General features: G+C 36.5%; 2 protein-coding genes across 5 annotated transcripts; both read right to left on the bottom strand.

Annotated features, from left to right (window-relative positions):
- Positions 2,522-10,621, bottom strand: LOC18794027 (putative disease resistance protein RGA3). 3 transcript variants are annotated; one of them, XM_020555926.1, is made up of 6 exons: positions 10,282-10,621; positions 4,017-6,873; positions 3,703-3,878; positions 3,508-3,614; positions 3,186-3,362; positions 2,522-3,036 (listed from the first exon to the last, which is right to left on the bottom strand). In XM_020555926.1, exons 1-2 carry the CDS (start codon positions 10,333-10,335, stop codon positions 5,563-5,565), a joined length of 1,365 nt encoding a protein of 454 aa, XP_020411515.1. In that variant the 5' UTR covers positions 10,336-10,621; the 3' UTR covers positions 2,522-3,036; positions 3,186-3,362; positions 3,508-3,614; positions 3,703-3,878; positions 4,017-5,562. The 3 variants fall into 3 exon arrangements, with proteins under 3 accessions (XP_020411515.1, XP_020411507.1, XP_020411511.1); XM_020555918.1 differs by lacking the exon at positions 10,282-10,621 and having other exon boundaries at positions 4,017-7,320; XM_020555922.1 differs by lacking the exon at positions 10,282-10,621 and having other exon boundaries at positions 3,747-3,878; positions 4,017-7,320.
- Positions 11,690-15,822, bottom strand: LOC109946663 (putative disease resistance protein RGA3). Of its 2 annotated transcripts, XM_020555148.1 has the most exons (3): positions 12,440-15,822; positions 12,275-12,330; positions 11,690-12,034 (listed from the first exon to the last, which is right to left on the bottom strand). In XM_020555148.1, exon 1 carries the CDS (start codon positions 15,428-15,430, stop codon positions 12,497-12,499), a length of 2,934 nt encoding a protein of 977 aa, XP_020410737.1. In that variant the 5' UTR covers positions 15,431-15,822; the 3' UTR covers positions 11,690-12,034; positions 12,275-12,330; positions 12,440-12,496. The 2 variants fall into 2 exon arrangements, with proteins under 2 accessions (XP_020410737.1, XP_020410735.1); XM_020555146.1 differs by having other exon boundaries at positions 11,690-12,330.

The raw sequence follows: 16,859 nt of genomic DNA, 5'->3' as shown, positions 1-16,859 counted from the left end.
GAGGTGACAAAGCAACATTTTGAAAGATAGGGACAGCTTAGGTACAAGTCGGATAAGTTCAATTATCTATATCTGATTTAATGACAAATTTATTTAAGTTAGTACTTCATTTTGTTGACATATAAGTTAATTGATTAATTTGGTTACTTATTTGAAAAACATAACCTAATACGGATCACTTAATTATGGAACACCATTTAACTAAGACCAAATACCATTTTCCGCCCTTGTAGTTTGGCTTATTTTCCGCTTTAGTCTCTTCAATTTCGGTAATTTTAATTACTTAGAGCACTTACACTTATTTGCCATGGCAAAATACAAGGGGAGACAATGGCATTTACTGTTCATGTGAATAGTATATGTCTTAGCAATATTTTTGTTGCTTTTCCAACCCAAAGGCAATTACTATTCACATGGGATTAATCTTATTTATATGTATGAGATTAATAATAATAAAAATTGCTAGGTATGTATAAAATAATATTATGAACTTTTTGGTATTTTTTTCGATTTTTGTTTAAAATAATTTAATCGCTAACGTTAGTGCCCTCAGACAATAGTTCAGGCTGTTCTTGCCTTTGGGTATGCCAGAGCTTGATAGAGCCCATGTCTTGCCTAGGCTATTTTGTATCAATAGAGCGTATTTTCTCTCCCTGAGCAGGTAGAGCTGCTGGAACTACTCTTAGGAATCAAGTCCTACAAGTCTAAACTTCGTTAAGAAAAAAAAATAAAGGAAACTCTTACGTTGGGTTTATTGTGCATTTGTTAATGTTGATGACAAATGTTATGGAGAAGCAAAAGTGTCCTCATATGGAGATTGTCATGCATTGGTTTTATTGTGCATTTATTAATGTTGTTTGGAGTGTTTTCTTCACAACTTAAGGAGAATTAGCTTAATTAAATATAAGACTTCCTATAGTGTTTGTATTGTGCGTGCAGTGTGACGTCTGAATAGTATTTCAATTTAAAAAAAAAAGAATACAAAAAGGATTTTGTGAATGCTCTTTAACCACTTGTATTAACAAACCTCTTTCAATTCAGTTGCTTATTGACAAATAGTCATCCTCCATCATCATCATCATTATAACATTATCTTTAGTGTCGATGCATGTGTGCCACTGCCACAGCTTGTGAAGGAGCTATGACCAAATTAGAGGCGCCAAGTCCACGCAACTTTTAAAAAGAGAAATAATTGTTTGCACTGATTTTGGCAGCCAATAAGCCCATGCCACTACTAAATTCAAGGACCCTGATGAGCGGTTGATCAATATGGCAATGATGCAAGGTTCCTTTTTCTGCTAGCATAAGCTCCAGCTATTTCTGGAGAAATTTTGGGGTGTGACTGTATATACAGACACATAATGGTCTATATGCAAACGAAAAATTTGATATGTTATGACCTAAAATTTAAAATAAATAAATGACTACACGTATTATAACATGAGTAAATTAATAACATATGGCCATCTCAGTGTGCTCTTCTTGCTCGTGGTTGTAAACTTGTAAACAATGAGCACATAGAAGTCCAGGCCACATCATTCAAAAAGTGACCCCTTATTGGATAGTCGCATATCCCAGTTCAGAAGTACAAAACGGCCAATTACCAATATCACCTTTTAAACAGCTAAAACAAAGTAAATCATCATCTATCTTCCAAGATAGCATCTTTAATTTGAATATAATATAATTGTTTTTAAAGGTCATTATTGGCTTTAACTTAACTTCAATTGACAAATGAGTTGGCATACTCCAAGAATGGGATTGCGAAAACGGGATCCTCCAGTGTCAATCAAATGATACATTGCCAATTTTTTGTACTGGGTTTAGAATGGACATTTTAAAGCATATTGGACTTTGGCTCAAATGGAAAATTAAAAGGTGGTTATTTTATTCACGTTTCCTTTTTCTTGGTTATTTTCATGGGGCCAAAAAGGTCCAAACTCTAAATAAACACCAATCTGAACCTTTGTAATGTCTTTTGGCGTCACCTTGCAGAACTAAAAGCTCACTTGAAATTCTTTTTTTAAAGGCAAACGATAATTCATTCAAATAATCAAGAACAACAGAGTCAGCATGTAATAAAGTGGCCTCGTTAAAACCTTCTCAAAGAAAATCACATGGGACAAAACTTCGGAGTAAGAAAGAATACCATACATATCAAGAAATTATAAGAAAATCAAGGAAAGGAGCGGGGCAGGTCAATCATCTTGAAGGCTTGAAAGACCAGTTTGGTTCCAAATTCCAAAAATATTACCTTGCAATATTTACTTTCCAATCAAAATCCTATCCACTATAGTAGCGGTTTTACCAAACACTACTAAGGCCCCGTTTGGTTCACGGAATGGATTTGAGGGGAAATCACTTCCCATGTCATTTCCTAGGGTATGAGAAATGAACCATGTTTGGTAATGTCAGGAAAGTAACTGGAAAATTTCACTTTGTTTTCTTTCCCATGTTTGTTTTGAGTAGGAATGGAAACAAAGTTTGTATAATTTTCCAATTATATCCATATTAAATCAAATAAAAAAAGAATGCATTTAATGATACATTGTAATTCTAATTTGTTTATAGGGACAAAATAGTCATGAAAATTATGCATTGAATGTTGGCTCATTTTCCCAAACTTTCCCAAGTTGAAAAGAGGGCTTCATTTTTCCCCCATACTTTCCCATGTGCCAGGAAACTGTTTCCCATGCTTGAACTTACCAAACATGGGAAAGCAATTGAATTCTCATTCCCAAGCCTCCTTTCCCATGAACCAAATGGGGCCCAAAGAAAAACTGGGGTGGAAAGACTGAAAAGAGCTCCAAAATCAAGCATGCGACTTAGAAACAAAAACTACATTGGCGTGGCTTGAGCGGCTTTGCAACATCACGAAGTCGTGCCCTCTGGACTGGAAAATGTCCCTAACTTCTTAATTGAGATGCAACGATCCTAAGCCCAATTCTCAAATATATATGTTTTGCAGGTGCATTAAGAAACTAAAGTAATTTCCACTTGACAGAGTCTCCACAAACATGGTAGTCGTTTTGGACACTGCAAGGCAAAGTTAATGAGAGAATTCAATTGGATTTGAATGTGATTACACTTTCAAAACAGAACCTTAAACAGATGTAACTCGAATAGTTGTGACAGGAAAAAGTAAAGTTGATATTCTCAATTTGTACAATTTGAGGCAAATATACCTTGGAGATGAGCAAGTCTTCTATGGATCTCATGACACTCTGACTCTGTCCAATTCCATCTTGATCAAGTTAATTACAGCAACCGAAGCTACTAATTCCATGCGAAGAACTGCATCGTTTCCATGCGAAGAACTGCATCGTTTCTTCTAAAGCTCAGATGTGTCAAGTTTGACGGACCTGAAAGAATTTGATCAATTCATCATGTTCAGTTTCTTCCATATTCAGGGCCATAAAAAAATGACAACAAATATTGAAGCATATAACTGGACAGAAAAAGGTCAGGAGGAAGAAGAAGGAAAACTTTCGGAATAGATAAATAAACCAGAAAGATCCACAGCCACAGAAAGTAAAGCTGATCCTTGTGAGGACTGAGGAGATGACATCCATGCATCCATGATTTGCACCAGGTTATTGTCCCAAGTAAAGACCCTGCATAACAAAATGGCAGAAATCACTAGGACTAGGAGGTAAGCATGATGAATTGAAATCAAATGAGGATATATAGCAGAGACGAGACCTGCTCGAATTAGAACAAGGGCAGCTGCCAAGTCAATTACGTACCATAAGGAACCTGCGAACTGAACACCTCAAAAGAAACATACTAGATAAAGACCTGCTGTCAGTGCTGTGTTGATTCTCCTTATTCCAAAGGATCAAAGAATGATCAAAACTCATCCAGGAATGTGTTTATACCTACAGTTTATGGAAATTTTACACTAATTAATTAAGCTTATAGCTAATTTGAATTCCTCCTTTGTATTTATTGATAACAATTATCAGAGAAGCTTATAAATAAAATTAAAGAATTACAAGGAAGGTGTTCAAAATTACCATTTTAGCCCAGGAGGTGGATCAGATAGGCAGACCCCTACCATCAATCCTCCTCCATTTCAACTCCGTCTTTTTTCACAAAGTTGCCATTAATTTCGATGTTTTGGACTTGAGACGCCTTTTTCACCCACTCCGTTCCACATCTCGTGTCGCAGATGCTCAATTCCCGCAGCGGGGTCTTCCATAGGAAGTTCGGCAGTGCTTTCAGCTTAGCGCAGTACAAGATTTCAAAGTATAAAAGAGATGGCATTATTGTAATTTTAGAATCCTCTTCTTCTACTCCTTTACCATTCTTCCCACTGCTCCATTTCTCCAAGTGTGAGTTCTTTCAATTTCGGAAACGACTTTATTAATGTTTGCGGTGTTTCGCCTGTTATTCCCAAAAATTCAACTCCCACCTTTTTCACACTCCGCATCCAATATATCTGTAAATATTCAAGGCACGGGAGGAGCCAAAACCCCACAAAATGGAACATAAGAAAATTCAAGCCTTCTCAGATTATGACAGCTCATCATCCAACTTGGACACAGGGTGGTAGTATGGTTGCCCCAGATAGTCAACGACTCCAGATTTGTATGCACTTGAAAGCCATTCAGTATTTCTTCGTGCTTTAAATTCGGCTCACTTATCCCGTACAAAAAATGTAGAGTCAAATGAAGGAGGTTCTTCTTGTTCACCAATTCCGCATTTTTAGCCTCACTCCCATCTTTCGCTAAATTCAAGTTTCTTATACAAAGGCTCCCTTGAAGCTGCTCCAAGTTTCCCAAATCCCCTAACTTGAAAATTCCTTCATCATCATCGCCACCGTCTTGAAGACACAACCAATCTAAGATTTGCAGATTTCTTAATCTTCCGATCTCTTTTGGTACTTTCAGAGTGTAGCACCCCTCAATATAAAGATGCTTTAAGTTAACCAACTTTCTTAAGCTCACCGGTAGTTCTCTGAGTTTAAAGCAGTCAATGAGACGCAATGTTTCCAGATTGAATAAATTACCCACAGAATCGGGTAATTCTTTCAGTTCCTTATTTTGACTTAAATCGAGATACCGCAAATGTACTAGTCCGCCAATACTTTCGGGAACTTCTTTGATTGAGTTTTCATTCAACTTTAACGTTCTAATGCTTTTCAATTTTGAAAATGAGTCTGAGGGTAACAGAGGAAGTTTTGAAGTAGAAATTACCAGAGTCCGTAATCCTTTGCAATTGTAGATTGAAACAGGAAACGAATCATTGTATGTTGACATTATATTCAAATGACGAACCTTATTATCCACTACCATGTTTTTCTCTTTGCAACTTTCTGCCATCTCCATAATAAAACATTCATTTTTGGTGACAAACTGTACAAAGTCATGCAGAATATCATGCATTTTGCAAGCTATAATATCATCATTCACTCTGTCTTTACCAAAATCTTGGAAAAAAGAACGCATCACTAAGTTATCAAAGTACTGTTGGCCTATTATTATTTCTTTTTCACTATCTCCTTTCATACTGAGATATTCTTGTGACATCCAGTACTCAATCAAATCGTTTTTCTTATAGCTATAATGGAAAAGTTGCACAATATAAAAGACAACGTCTATCTGCCGGACTCAACTCATAATAACTTAGGAATAGGGATCGAAAAACCTGTTGTTCAACTTCTTCTAACTCCCATATCTTATTATCCAAAACATCTACCCATTCTTTTCTAGTTTTCTTATATCGCATGAGACTAGCTAATGTCTTTGCAGCAAGAGGCAAACCATTGCACTTTTTTACAATTTTTCTCCCAATATCTTCAAGCTGATCATCTCTTTCTCTATTAAAGAAGGCAATTTTATTGAATAATTGCAAACAATCTTGATCACTCAAGATGGTCAAATGGATTACGTGATCAGCGGGTGCTCCCATCACAGTAGCAACCGTCTCTTTTCTCGTGGTCACCAATATTCTACTGCCTATAGCACTATTTTGTAAAGCTTCCATTAATGGTTCCCAATTACTAATGGTTGGAGTCCACACATCATCTAGAAAAATGAGAAACTTTTTACCACTAATATATTCATTTATACATTCCAACAAAGGTTGCAAACTAGTTGAATTAATTCGATTATCATCTTTATTTAGAGCTTCAGCAATGGCTCTGGCAATCTTGATCTCTTCAAAAGGGTCTGATACACAAACCCATATTCTAGGTTTAAAATGAGTTTTTATATTTTCATCATTATAGACTAACTGGGCAAAGGCAGTTTTTCCTAATCCTCCCATCCCCACAATGGGGATCACAAATGGGCTCTTCCCTTGTTGACTGCTCTCACTTAACAACATGCTCATTAATCTATTTTTCTCCTCTTCACGACCAATTATACTAGACACTTGGACAAAAGAAGAAGTTTCAACCCGTTCAAGTTTCTCAGTGGCTCTAATTGTGTTCTCAAGAAAGTTATAATTTTTTCTTAAAATGGCTATCTCAGATAACTTTTCATTTATTTCCTTTATTCTCACAGCAATGTCACGACGCATAATTACCTTACCAATTGAACCAAAACAAACGCTGGGGGAAGGAATGAAGAAGCATACCTTTCTTTTTGTAAGGGCAACATTTTTACCTTCTTTCTCTTCTTCTTTCTCAATTTGGTGCTTGAGAAGTTCAGTGTTCCACTCATCCAAGACGTCGTTTATGTCGTACGACACATCCTCCAGATTCCGCAGCCAGTTTCTGACGTTGGCCTCCTTCACCTGCCTCTCCTCTGCATCCTGGAGCACAGCTTGAATAGCATTGAAATGGAAGATGAGATTTTCAACTTCTCGGTCAACATTCACGACCAGCCTCACCTCTTCTTCTATCTGTTTACGAGTGAGGGAAACCAACTGTTCTAGGACCACGGAAAGGAGTGCTTCAGCCATTGATGTAATGTTGGAGTTAGAAACTGAAAGGTGGTAGAAAAACGAAAGGGATAATATGAAATCCAAATGGCACAGCTGGGAAGTATATGATTCTTGACTAAACAACCAGGAAATATGATCTAAGCAGCGCTTGAAAGCTAGTGGCGAGACTGAAAAAGGCTTGGTGAAGTAAGTAATAATCCTCATTGGCAGCTCTGGTTTTTATAACAAATTTCACGAGGGTAACATTATTTAATTTTTTGTTTTTCTTTATATTTTACTAATTTGACCGTTTTACCATGTTACTACCAACGGTCCAATTGTTTTTAAAATGTTCCTAATCCAGTTTTCTTCGGTCAGAGTTTATTTTCCCAATGTTTTTTATTCTCCAAGTTGCAAGTTGTTTATATGTTTTTGGCTCCCAATGTTACTACCAACGGTTCAATAGGTTTTCAAATGTTACTGGTCTGCTCTGATGCGGTTTCCAACTTCATGGGTAGCAACAAGAAGGGTGAGTGGCTGCATGTGGCATAGATTGTAATTTAGCGTATAGTATCATAATTTATATTATCTGATATGTCCTTGCCAGTGGCGTCCTACCATGGTGGTAGTGAGTTGGAGATTGTATTAAATGTACTTTTGACTATTGGAATTGGAGTTGCAAATCCTCATAATTTAAATAACCAAATTCTTTAATTTATGGGAGTTGATTTTCTCATTTCTCTTTTCTCTACTTACAGTCTTTTTATTTTTAAATATTTTTTTAATCAATTTTGTTCTTTTTTGTTCTTTGTCTTTTTCTAGAATACGTCTGGTAGATTAATTGAAAAACAGATTCATAAAATAAAAATAGTGAAAACATGTATGATAATGGTAGTACAATTTGAGAATAATAATATGTGAGCTATTTTTCAAGTGTATTTTTGGGAATTTGTATTTTGAAAAAATCAATTTAAAAAAATTCTAACGTTAAAAAATACATAGATAATAAAATTATATTATCTTTAGTTTAAAATAAATATGAAATTGAATCTATATATATAAAGCAAAAGGCAGAGAATGGTGAAACATTCATAATACCATAAAATGCCATTGGTTAATCCAAACATTAAGAATTAAAATTATTAATTAAATGAGGATAATATGATAAATTCACACCTTTTCATATTTTAAAAATTAAAATTAAAAGAAAAATCAGATAATGAATCCTATTTTTATGGAACATAACTCTACCCATTATCTTTTTTAAATCTAAAATAAATTTTAATTTAAAAAGCCTCTCGCAGGCGCGGAAGCGCATGCAGAGAGGCTAGTAATATATAATGGTTTTAACATAAATGAAAAAAGAAAAAAATTTAAGTGTTCTTCTCCCCCCTGAGTGAAAGGGATATGTTTATTGACCTATCCCAATTACCTTGACATATTTCCATGAAGATGTTGCTTATTTCTTGACTCCGACGACCCCTTCTCTTCAAGGGGAGAGGAGGATTGAAGAGAAGTTGTGTATGAGTGAATTAGCTAAAGTTTATATGGAAGAATTTATTGTTGCCATTGTCTCTACTGCCGTGCTCATGGGGTTTCGGTGTTCTGCCTTACCTATTGCCGTGCTCACAGGGTTTCTGTGTTCTGCCTTACCAATTGCTGTGCTCACACAGTTTCTGTGTTCTGCCTTACCTACTGCCGTGCTCACAGGGTTTCTGTGTTCTGCCTTATCTACAGCCGTGCTCACAGGATTTCTGTGTTTTGCTATGTGCCCTATTTTTTAGGGTTTGCTCTTGTGTTTCCGCTATGAACTTTGTTTTAGTTTGTCACTTGTTTCACTCGTGGTTGACTAAAAGATCTTCTCTACAATTGTTACTTCTCAAGTATGGTGTTCTGTGACTCGCTTGTCAAGTTGAGCGTGCGAAATATCTTTGCCCAACTTGAGGGGAAGTGTTGGCGAGTCCTTATTTAGTTAGAATTTTGGTTCCTTATTTCATTAGAATTTTGGTTACTTACCAATTATATTTTGTCCTATTGTAATAGAGATTATTTTATTTAGTGTTATGGGGGTTGATGATTTTTTCAACCCTCATGGAGGTAGCACCACCGACTCATTCTCTCATTCTCCACCAACCATCGTTGAGTTGAGTGCCCAGATGGCTCCGCTCCTACAGATGCAGACTTTGACCCCGAACCCGATCTAGAATCAGGATCCTCTTTTGACGACCCCGACCCCGACCCCGACTATGATGACGACCACCCAGACCCCGACCCCGACTATGACGACGACGACCTCGACCCCGACCCCGACCCCAACTCCGAAGACGACCCCGACCCCCACTCCGATGATGACCCCAACCCCGAATTTGTCTCTGATTCAGACCCTGATCCCGATTTCAACTCTGACTCCGGCCTCGACTCAGGCTCATATTCCGATCCTAATTCCTACTCAACCTGTATCCTATGCATCTTCCGCTGCACAGATTATGACTTCTCGACTAACGACCCCGACATATGGACTAGATTGCGCATTTTGTGAAATCCGAGGATCAATTGGCGGATATTTTGACAAAGGCGATTTCCAGTAAAGCATTCCACAATTCACTAGATCAGTTGGGCATTGGCGACATCTATGCACCAACTGAGGGGGAGTGTTGGCGTGACTTGTGGATATTCACTTACTTTCCTTACACACCAAGAATTCCTATTATAATTGTAATTGATTTACTTTAATTCCTGATTTCCTACTGTAAATAGATTTAGGAATTTATTATTTACTTGCCCATTCAGGTTTCGTTGTATTCTAAATATGACCTCCTACAAGGAGAAGAATACACAGAAAATTCCCACAAACAAATATTCTCTCATAGTTTTCATATTTTAGCATGAAACTCATTTGAGTTCTTTCGAGTATCGTCTTTATTCAGAACTTCAATGATGGCTTTGGCAATCTTAATCTCTTCAAAAGGGTCCGACACACAAACCCATATTCTCTTGTGGAAATGAGTTGTTACATTTTGGTCATTGTACACAGATTGGGCAAAAGCAGTCTTGCCCAACCCTCCCATCCCTACAATGGGGATCACCAATTGATCACCACTCTCACTTTTCAACATGCTAAGTACTTTATTTTTTTCCTCTTCACGACCAATTATGGTAGACACGTCGACAAAGGAAGTGGTTTTGGATCGTTCAACTTGTTCGGCGCCTCTTACTGTGCTTTGAAAGTTATAATTGTTTCTTGAAATGGCTATCCAAGTTAGCCTTTCATTGATTTCTTTTATCCTCTTAGCAATGTCATGACGCATAATTATGCGATCACCAATTTGACCAAAACAGATAAGAATATTTCTGAGGAAGGAGGGAATGGTAAACCGTACCTTATAGCAAGGACAAGATCATTATTCTCACCTTCTTTTTCTTGCTTCTCCATGTGATGCTTGAGAATGGCGGTGTTCCACTCATCCAACACGTCGTTTATCTGGTACGACACGTCTTTCAGATTGTACAGCCAATTCTTGACGTTGGCCTCCTTCACTTGCCTCTCCTCTGCATCCTGGAGCACGCCTTGAACTGCCTGGAGATGGCCGATGAGATTTTCGACTTCTTGGTCGACGCCGACGACCAGCCTCACCTCTTCCTCTATCTGCTGCAGGGTGATGGAAGCCAACTGTTCTAGCAATACGGAAACCAGAGCTTCAGCCATTGTTGTTGAATATGATTAAAGCAGAGTTTGAAAGATAAGGTTACTAGCTTGGTGTCAATGTGGTGAAGGAATGACACCACCCCCTGCCTTCTATAACCAAGTGCGGTGAGGGAATAATGTTAACTTGTACTACTAAAGTTGCCGCCAACGTTCGAATTGGTTTTGCTTCAATGCGGCTGTTGGAATGTTCCTAATTTCTCTTTAGGGTAAAAGAATGTTTCCTTGGTTAAGCAGAATATAACTGTCAGACCAAAAGAACAAACAAACAAAAAATGTAGTGTTTAATGAGATTGAGGATGCTAGATTGTCTTTGAAGAAAGTCGTTTTCGGGATAAGGAAGCATATATCTCTTGATGGATTGAACAAGTTAAGCATATAAAGGTTCACTGGCAAAGCCAGAAATGTGTCGTTATAACTTATAAGTCGTGATCAACACATTGCCACCGGTGCCCGTTTGTGTGTTTTTTTATTTTGTTTTATGAGATTGCCACCGGTGTGTTGTGCTTGTGTTTGCAGTATGTCTAAAATCTGAATTTTTTTTATTTTTTATTTTTTATTTATGTATGTCAAACTGCCAATTTTACTGAAATTAGAATCATGTCCTTGCCAGTGGTGTCCTACCATGGTGGTAGTGAGTTGGAGATTGTATTAAATATACTTTTGACTATTGGAGTTCAAATCCTCATCATTTAAATAACCCAATTCTTTAATTTATGGGAGCTGATTTTTCCATTCTCCTTTTCTCTACTTACACCCTTTTTGTTTTTTAATATTTTTTTAATCAATTTTGTTCTTTTTCATCGAAAATGCGTCTAATATATGGATTAATTGGAAAAAAGATTCATAAAATAAAAACAGTGAAAAGTGTATGGTAGTACAATTTGAGAATAATAATATGTGAGCTATTTTTCAAGTGTATTTTTGCTAATTTATATTTTGAAAAAAAAAAAATTTAACTAAAATTCTAATGTTAAAAAAAATATATAATAAAATTCTATTGTCTTTAGTTTAAAATAAATATGAAATCGAATAATATATAATGGTTTTAACTTAAATGAAAAAAGAAAAAATATTGAAAATTATAAAAAAAATCAGAAGAACCAACGAAACAAATGAAAAAAGAAAATAATCAGACCAATACACTCGGTAGAAAATGAAAACAATAATTCATTGAAATAATCAAGAACAATAGAGCCAGCATGTAACGAAATGGTGGATGAGATTAGCAGATCCCATCATTGTCATCTTCATCATCACGAATTCTCTATTGTGCTGGCTCCATCAGAACTCCATCTTCATCTCAATTTTGACAGACGTGATGAAAATAGGTAATCAAGAAGTCCATCTTGAGAAAGTTAATTACGCTAGCAGAGGCACTCAGTCCATCTTTTAGGTAGTCTAATTGTGTTTGAGAAGTAGGACACCATCTACACTCGGCCACGAGGGAGGAGGGAATACCTGCAAGAAAACTCTCCGACGCTCAAGTTAGTAGGTGTTCCAATTGAATTGTAGTACAATATAGCAGGAAAAATTACCTTCTTTCTCGTAGAAGATTATGCAGTGATGGAAAAGATTACCAGAGGAGGTGGATGAGAATGGCAGAGCCCATAATCATCATCATCAATTCTCCGGTGTTGGATAAACATATTAAAACGAAGTGATTTGGAGTAGGAAACTAATGTAGCAGGAAAAACTTACCTTCTTCTCACAGAAGATTATGCACTGTTGGAGGATTACAGAGGATGCAGCAGCCACTTGAATTGAAAGCAAAAAAGAAATTTCAAGATGGTAGCAACTATAAGTAAATAATGAATAATTAATACATGAATAATTATCAGGAAGGGGGGTTAATTAACATTTTACCGGAAGTGGTGGATGAGATTTGCAGAGCCCATCATCGTCATCTTCATCAGTTCAGCGTCATGAAATCTCTGTTGTCTCTGGCTCCATCCGAACTCCGTCTTTTTGTACATATTTAGAATTAATTTTGATGTTTTGGATGTGAGAGACCTTGTCCCACTCCCTGCCACTTGCTGTTTCGCAACCTTGGAGAATATTCTCACACTCACTAATGACTAATTTCTGCAGCGGCGTCTTCCACAGGAAGTCCGGCACTGCTTTCAGATTAGGACATGACTTGATTGTTAAGGTTGAAAGAGATGGCATTAATTTAATTTCAGAATCCTCTCCCTCCCTGTGCCCTTCAACTCCTTCCCAATCTTCCCACTTCACCATGCTTTCGAACCGGAGTTTTTTCAATTTCGGGAATAATATTGTTGGCGTTTCCAATTGATCATCTATTCCCAAAAAATCAATTCCCAACTTTTTAAGACTCTTCATATCATCTATTGTAAGATATTCAAGGGACGGCAATTTCCCAAGAGGAGGCAAAAGCTCACAAAATGGAAGAAATCCAACAACAAGCATTTTCAAACTATGCAACGACATCATCCAATTGAGGCACAGAGTGAGACCGTGGTAATTGCCGATAACTAACCTCTCCAAATTTGTATGTGGTTGAAAGGCATTCAGTATTTTTTCATCCATTTCTCTCTGAAGCTCACCTTCTTCGCTTTCACTTGCATCCATTGACTGATCAAAATTTAGAAGCAGAGTATTGAGGTTTTTCTTATTCACAAATAGTGCCTTATTGACCTCACTCACATCTTGCACTGACTTCAAGTTACATATCCAAATATCTCGAAGCTGATCCAAGTTTCCCAAATCCCCTAACTTGATCAAGCCTTTATTCTCGTCAACATCATCGTAGAGAATTAAGCCATGAAGTGTTTCCAGATTTTTTAATCTTCCAATCTCTTTTGGTACTTTTAGACTGTCGCAATCCTCAAGATTAAGGTGCTTTAAGTTAATCAACTTTCTTGTTGTCACTGGTAGTGTTTTAAGTGCTCTGCAATTCTCGAGTACCAATGTTTGCAGATTGTATAAATTACCCACAGTATCGGGTAATTCTTCCAACTTAAGATTCCAAGATAAATTAAGATACCGCAAATGTATTAGTACCCCGATCTCTTTAGAAACATCTGTTATCAAGTTGTAACTCAAATCTAATGTCCTAAGGCATTTCAATTGTAAAACTATATCTAAGCTTAATGCAGAAAGTCTCAACCGAGAAGCTAGAAGAGTACGTAATCTATTGCAACTGTAAATTGAAACAGGAAATGATCCATCTGAGATGGACGTTAAACACAAATGACGAACTTTATCATTCAATACCTTGTTTCTCTCATTGTCACACCCAACCTCCATAACAATACATTCATGTTTTGTCAGAAACTGTACAAAATCGTGCACAATGTCATGCATTTTGCAGCTTTCAATATTGTCTTCGTCATCTTTATCAAAATCTTGAAAGAAAGACCGCATTACTAAGTTATCAAAATAGCTTTGACCTCTTAGTGTTTCTTTTTCTTTATCCCCTTCTGTACTAAGATAGTTATTTGACATCCACAACTGAATCAATTCATGCTTATTAAACTCATAATCTTTCGGAAAAGTGGCACAATATAAAAGACAACGTCTAATTGCCGGAGTCAACTCATAATAGCTTAAGAATAGGGATCGAAAAACCTGTTGTTCAATCTCTTTTAAATCCCATATCTTACTATCCAAAACATCTACCCATTCTTGTCTGTTTTTCTTATATCGCATAAGACTAGCTAGAGTCTTTGCAGCAAGAGGCAAACCATTGCACTTTTTAACAATTTTTCTCCCAATAACTTCAAGCTGATCATCTCGTTCTCTATCAAAGAAAGCAATTTTATTGAATAATTGCAAACAATCTTGATCACTCAAGATGTTCAAATGGATTACGTGATCAGCGGTTGCTCCCATCACAGCAGCAACCGTCTCTTTTCGGGTGGTCACCAATATTCTACTGCCTATAGCACTATTTTGTAAAGCTCCCATTAATGGTTCCCAATTATCAATGGTTGGATTCCACACATCATCTAGAACAAGGAATAATTTTTTACCACTAATATATTCATTTATACATTCCAACAAAGGTTGCAAACTAGTTGAATTAATTCGATTATCATCTTTATTTAGAGCTTGAGCAATGGCTCTGGCAATCTTGATCTCTTCAAAAGGGTCTGACACACAAACCCATATTCTAGTGTCAAAATGAGTTTTTATATTTTCATCATCATTATAGACTAACTGCGCAAATGCAGTTTTTCCCAGTCCTCCCATCCCCACAATGGGGATCACAACAAATGGGCTCCTCTCTTGTTGACTGCTCTCGCTTAACAACATGCTCATTAATCTTTTTTTCTCCTCTTCACGACCAATTATACTAGACACTTCGACAAAAGAAGAAGTTTCAGCCCGTTCAAGTTTCTCAGTGGCTCTAATTGTGTTCTCATGAAAGTTATAATTTTGTTTTGAATTGGCTATATCAGTTAACTTTTCATGTGTTTCTTTTATTCTCTTAGCAATGTCATGACGCCTAACTACTTTATCAATTGGACCACGACCACAACAAACGCTAGGGGAGGGAATGAAGAGGCATACCTTCTTCCTTTTTGTAAGGGCAACACCTTCTTTCTCTTCTTGCTCAATTTGGTGCTTGAGAATTTCAGTGTTCCACTCGTCCAACAGATCGTTAATGTCGTACGACACATCTTCCAGACTCCGCAGCCAGTTTCTGACGCGGGCCTCCTTCACCTGCCTCTCCTCTGCATCCTGGAGCACAGCTTGAATAGCATTGAAATGGAAGATGAGATTTTCAACTTCTCTGTCAACATTCACGACCAGCCTCACCTCTTCTCCTATCTGTTTACGTGCGATGGAAACCAACTGCTCAAGGACCACGGAAACAAGTGCTTCAGCCATTGATGGTGGAAAAACAACAGGGAAAATACGCCAAGTGCAGATGAACAACTGGGAAATATGATTAAAGCAGAGCACAGATCTCGAAAGCTAATGGCAAGAGAGACTCAAAAGAATAATTGTTGGTGAAGTAAGAAGCCTCACCGGCACCAGATTTTATAGCAAGGTTTTTCGAACGTTGTACTAAAGTTGCTTGGTTTTACTTTAATCCAGTAGAGCGGGCATTACTTTTTGACAAAAACAGTGTTTTCCTACAACGGCACATAATTAATCTTATCCTCAGCGCTGCAATGCAATGAGTGTTCTTGGCCATTAGCTTTTTTTTGGCTTTACCCAAAAAGATGAGCTCAAGTGGCTTCATTATTGCCCCACTGTAACGGCATCATTTTACTCTTCTTGTTTGTACAACTCATCTGGGACTTCTGTTGGAAATCAAATCATATTTTTGTGCAAATGGTGGGGTTGATGCCTGTTTTTGGCCCACCCTTTAATCTTGTATCATTTATAACCCACATGGTATTATTATGTGCAACGGCAAAACACCGTGCCTGCACGGTATTATTATTTTCATAAAATATCAGCTACTAGGCTTGTCGCTACTATTGTTTTTGACATGCCGACATAGTAATACTGTCACAAACAATAATATTTTTCTAAAACGAACTACAGAGAGAAGTTACTGTAATTGAAATAGCACAATGAAAAGTGGTTTATTGATCTTTTTTCTTTTTTCTTTTTGTTAATTGTGTAAGACCAACTCAAGACCCAAACTAGATGAACTGTATACCTGAGGGTGTAATTTTTTATTATTTCATATTGGCTCTTATTCAGTATAATTCCTTAAACCAGAAAACATGGTCGAGTAAAATTCGAATCAAACTTAAAGAGCTTTTAAAATAAATTTATATTTATAGTCTTTTTAGTTAAAATTTTGTTTTGAAATAAGAGAGTGTGACTGGAGGAGATGCTCTTAAAACTTATGTGCAACTGCCTATTAGCTTAGTGGCATGTAGTTTGATCAAGGTTAGCATACTAGTTATTGAAACCCTAGTCGGGCTAAGATATGTATTTTTCAAAAAACACTTTCAATTTATGTACAATTGTTAAAAGTATAGTAAAATACACATTAAAAAAAAAAACCAAACAAACTATATACACATATTTTTACAAATGTATGAATAATATAGGTAAAATTCACGTATTTTTCACCTATTTTTGAAAACGCTTTAAATTTTTAAATAATTAATATTAAAATACTCTATAGTGGCCAAACTTTCACAATATTTTTTTTTAAAAAAAATCGTATATTACTAATTATAATTAAAACCATATCTCAAATAAAACGTAGAACATATTAGATCAATGAGTTTATCATTCTCTATTAGGGTACATATTAATCATAATCTATTGATGTTATGACATACATCACATG

This window comes from Prunus persica, chromosome G1, assembly GCF_000346465.2.
Source record: "Prunus persica cultivar Lovell chromosome G1, Prunus_persica_NCBIv2, whole genome shotgun sequence".
In the NCBI taxonomy this organism is placed as follows: domain Eukaryota; kingdom Viridiplantae; phylum Streptophyta; class Magnoliopsida; order Rosales; family Rosaceae; genus Prunus; species Prunus persica.
Note: the sequence above shows the minus strand (reverse complement) of the source record. Positions and strands in the feature narration are given on the sequence as shown.

Coding starts and splice junctions, on each gene's coding strand:
- LOC18794027 (XM_020555918.1), bottom strand. CDS start 7,095: ATGAGGATTATTACTTACTTCACCAAGCCTTTTTCAGTCTCGCCACTA.
- LOC109946663 (XM_020555146.1), bottom strand. CDS start 15,430: ATGGCTGAAGCACTTGTTTCCGTGGTCCTTGAGCAGTTGGTTTCCATC.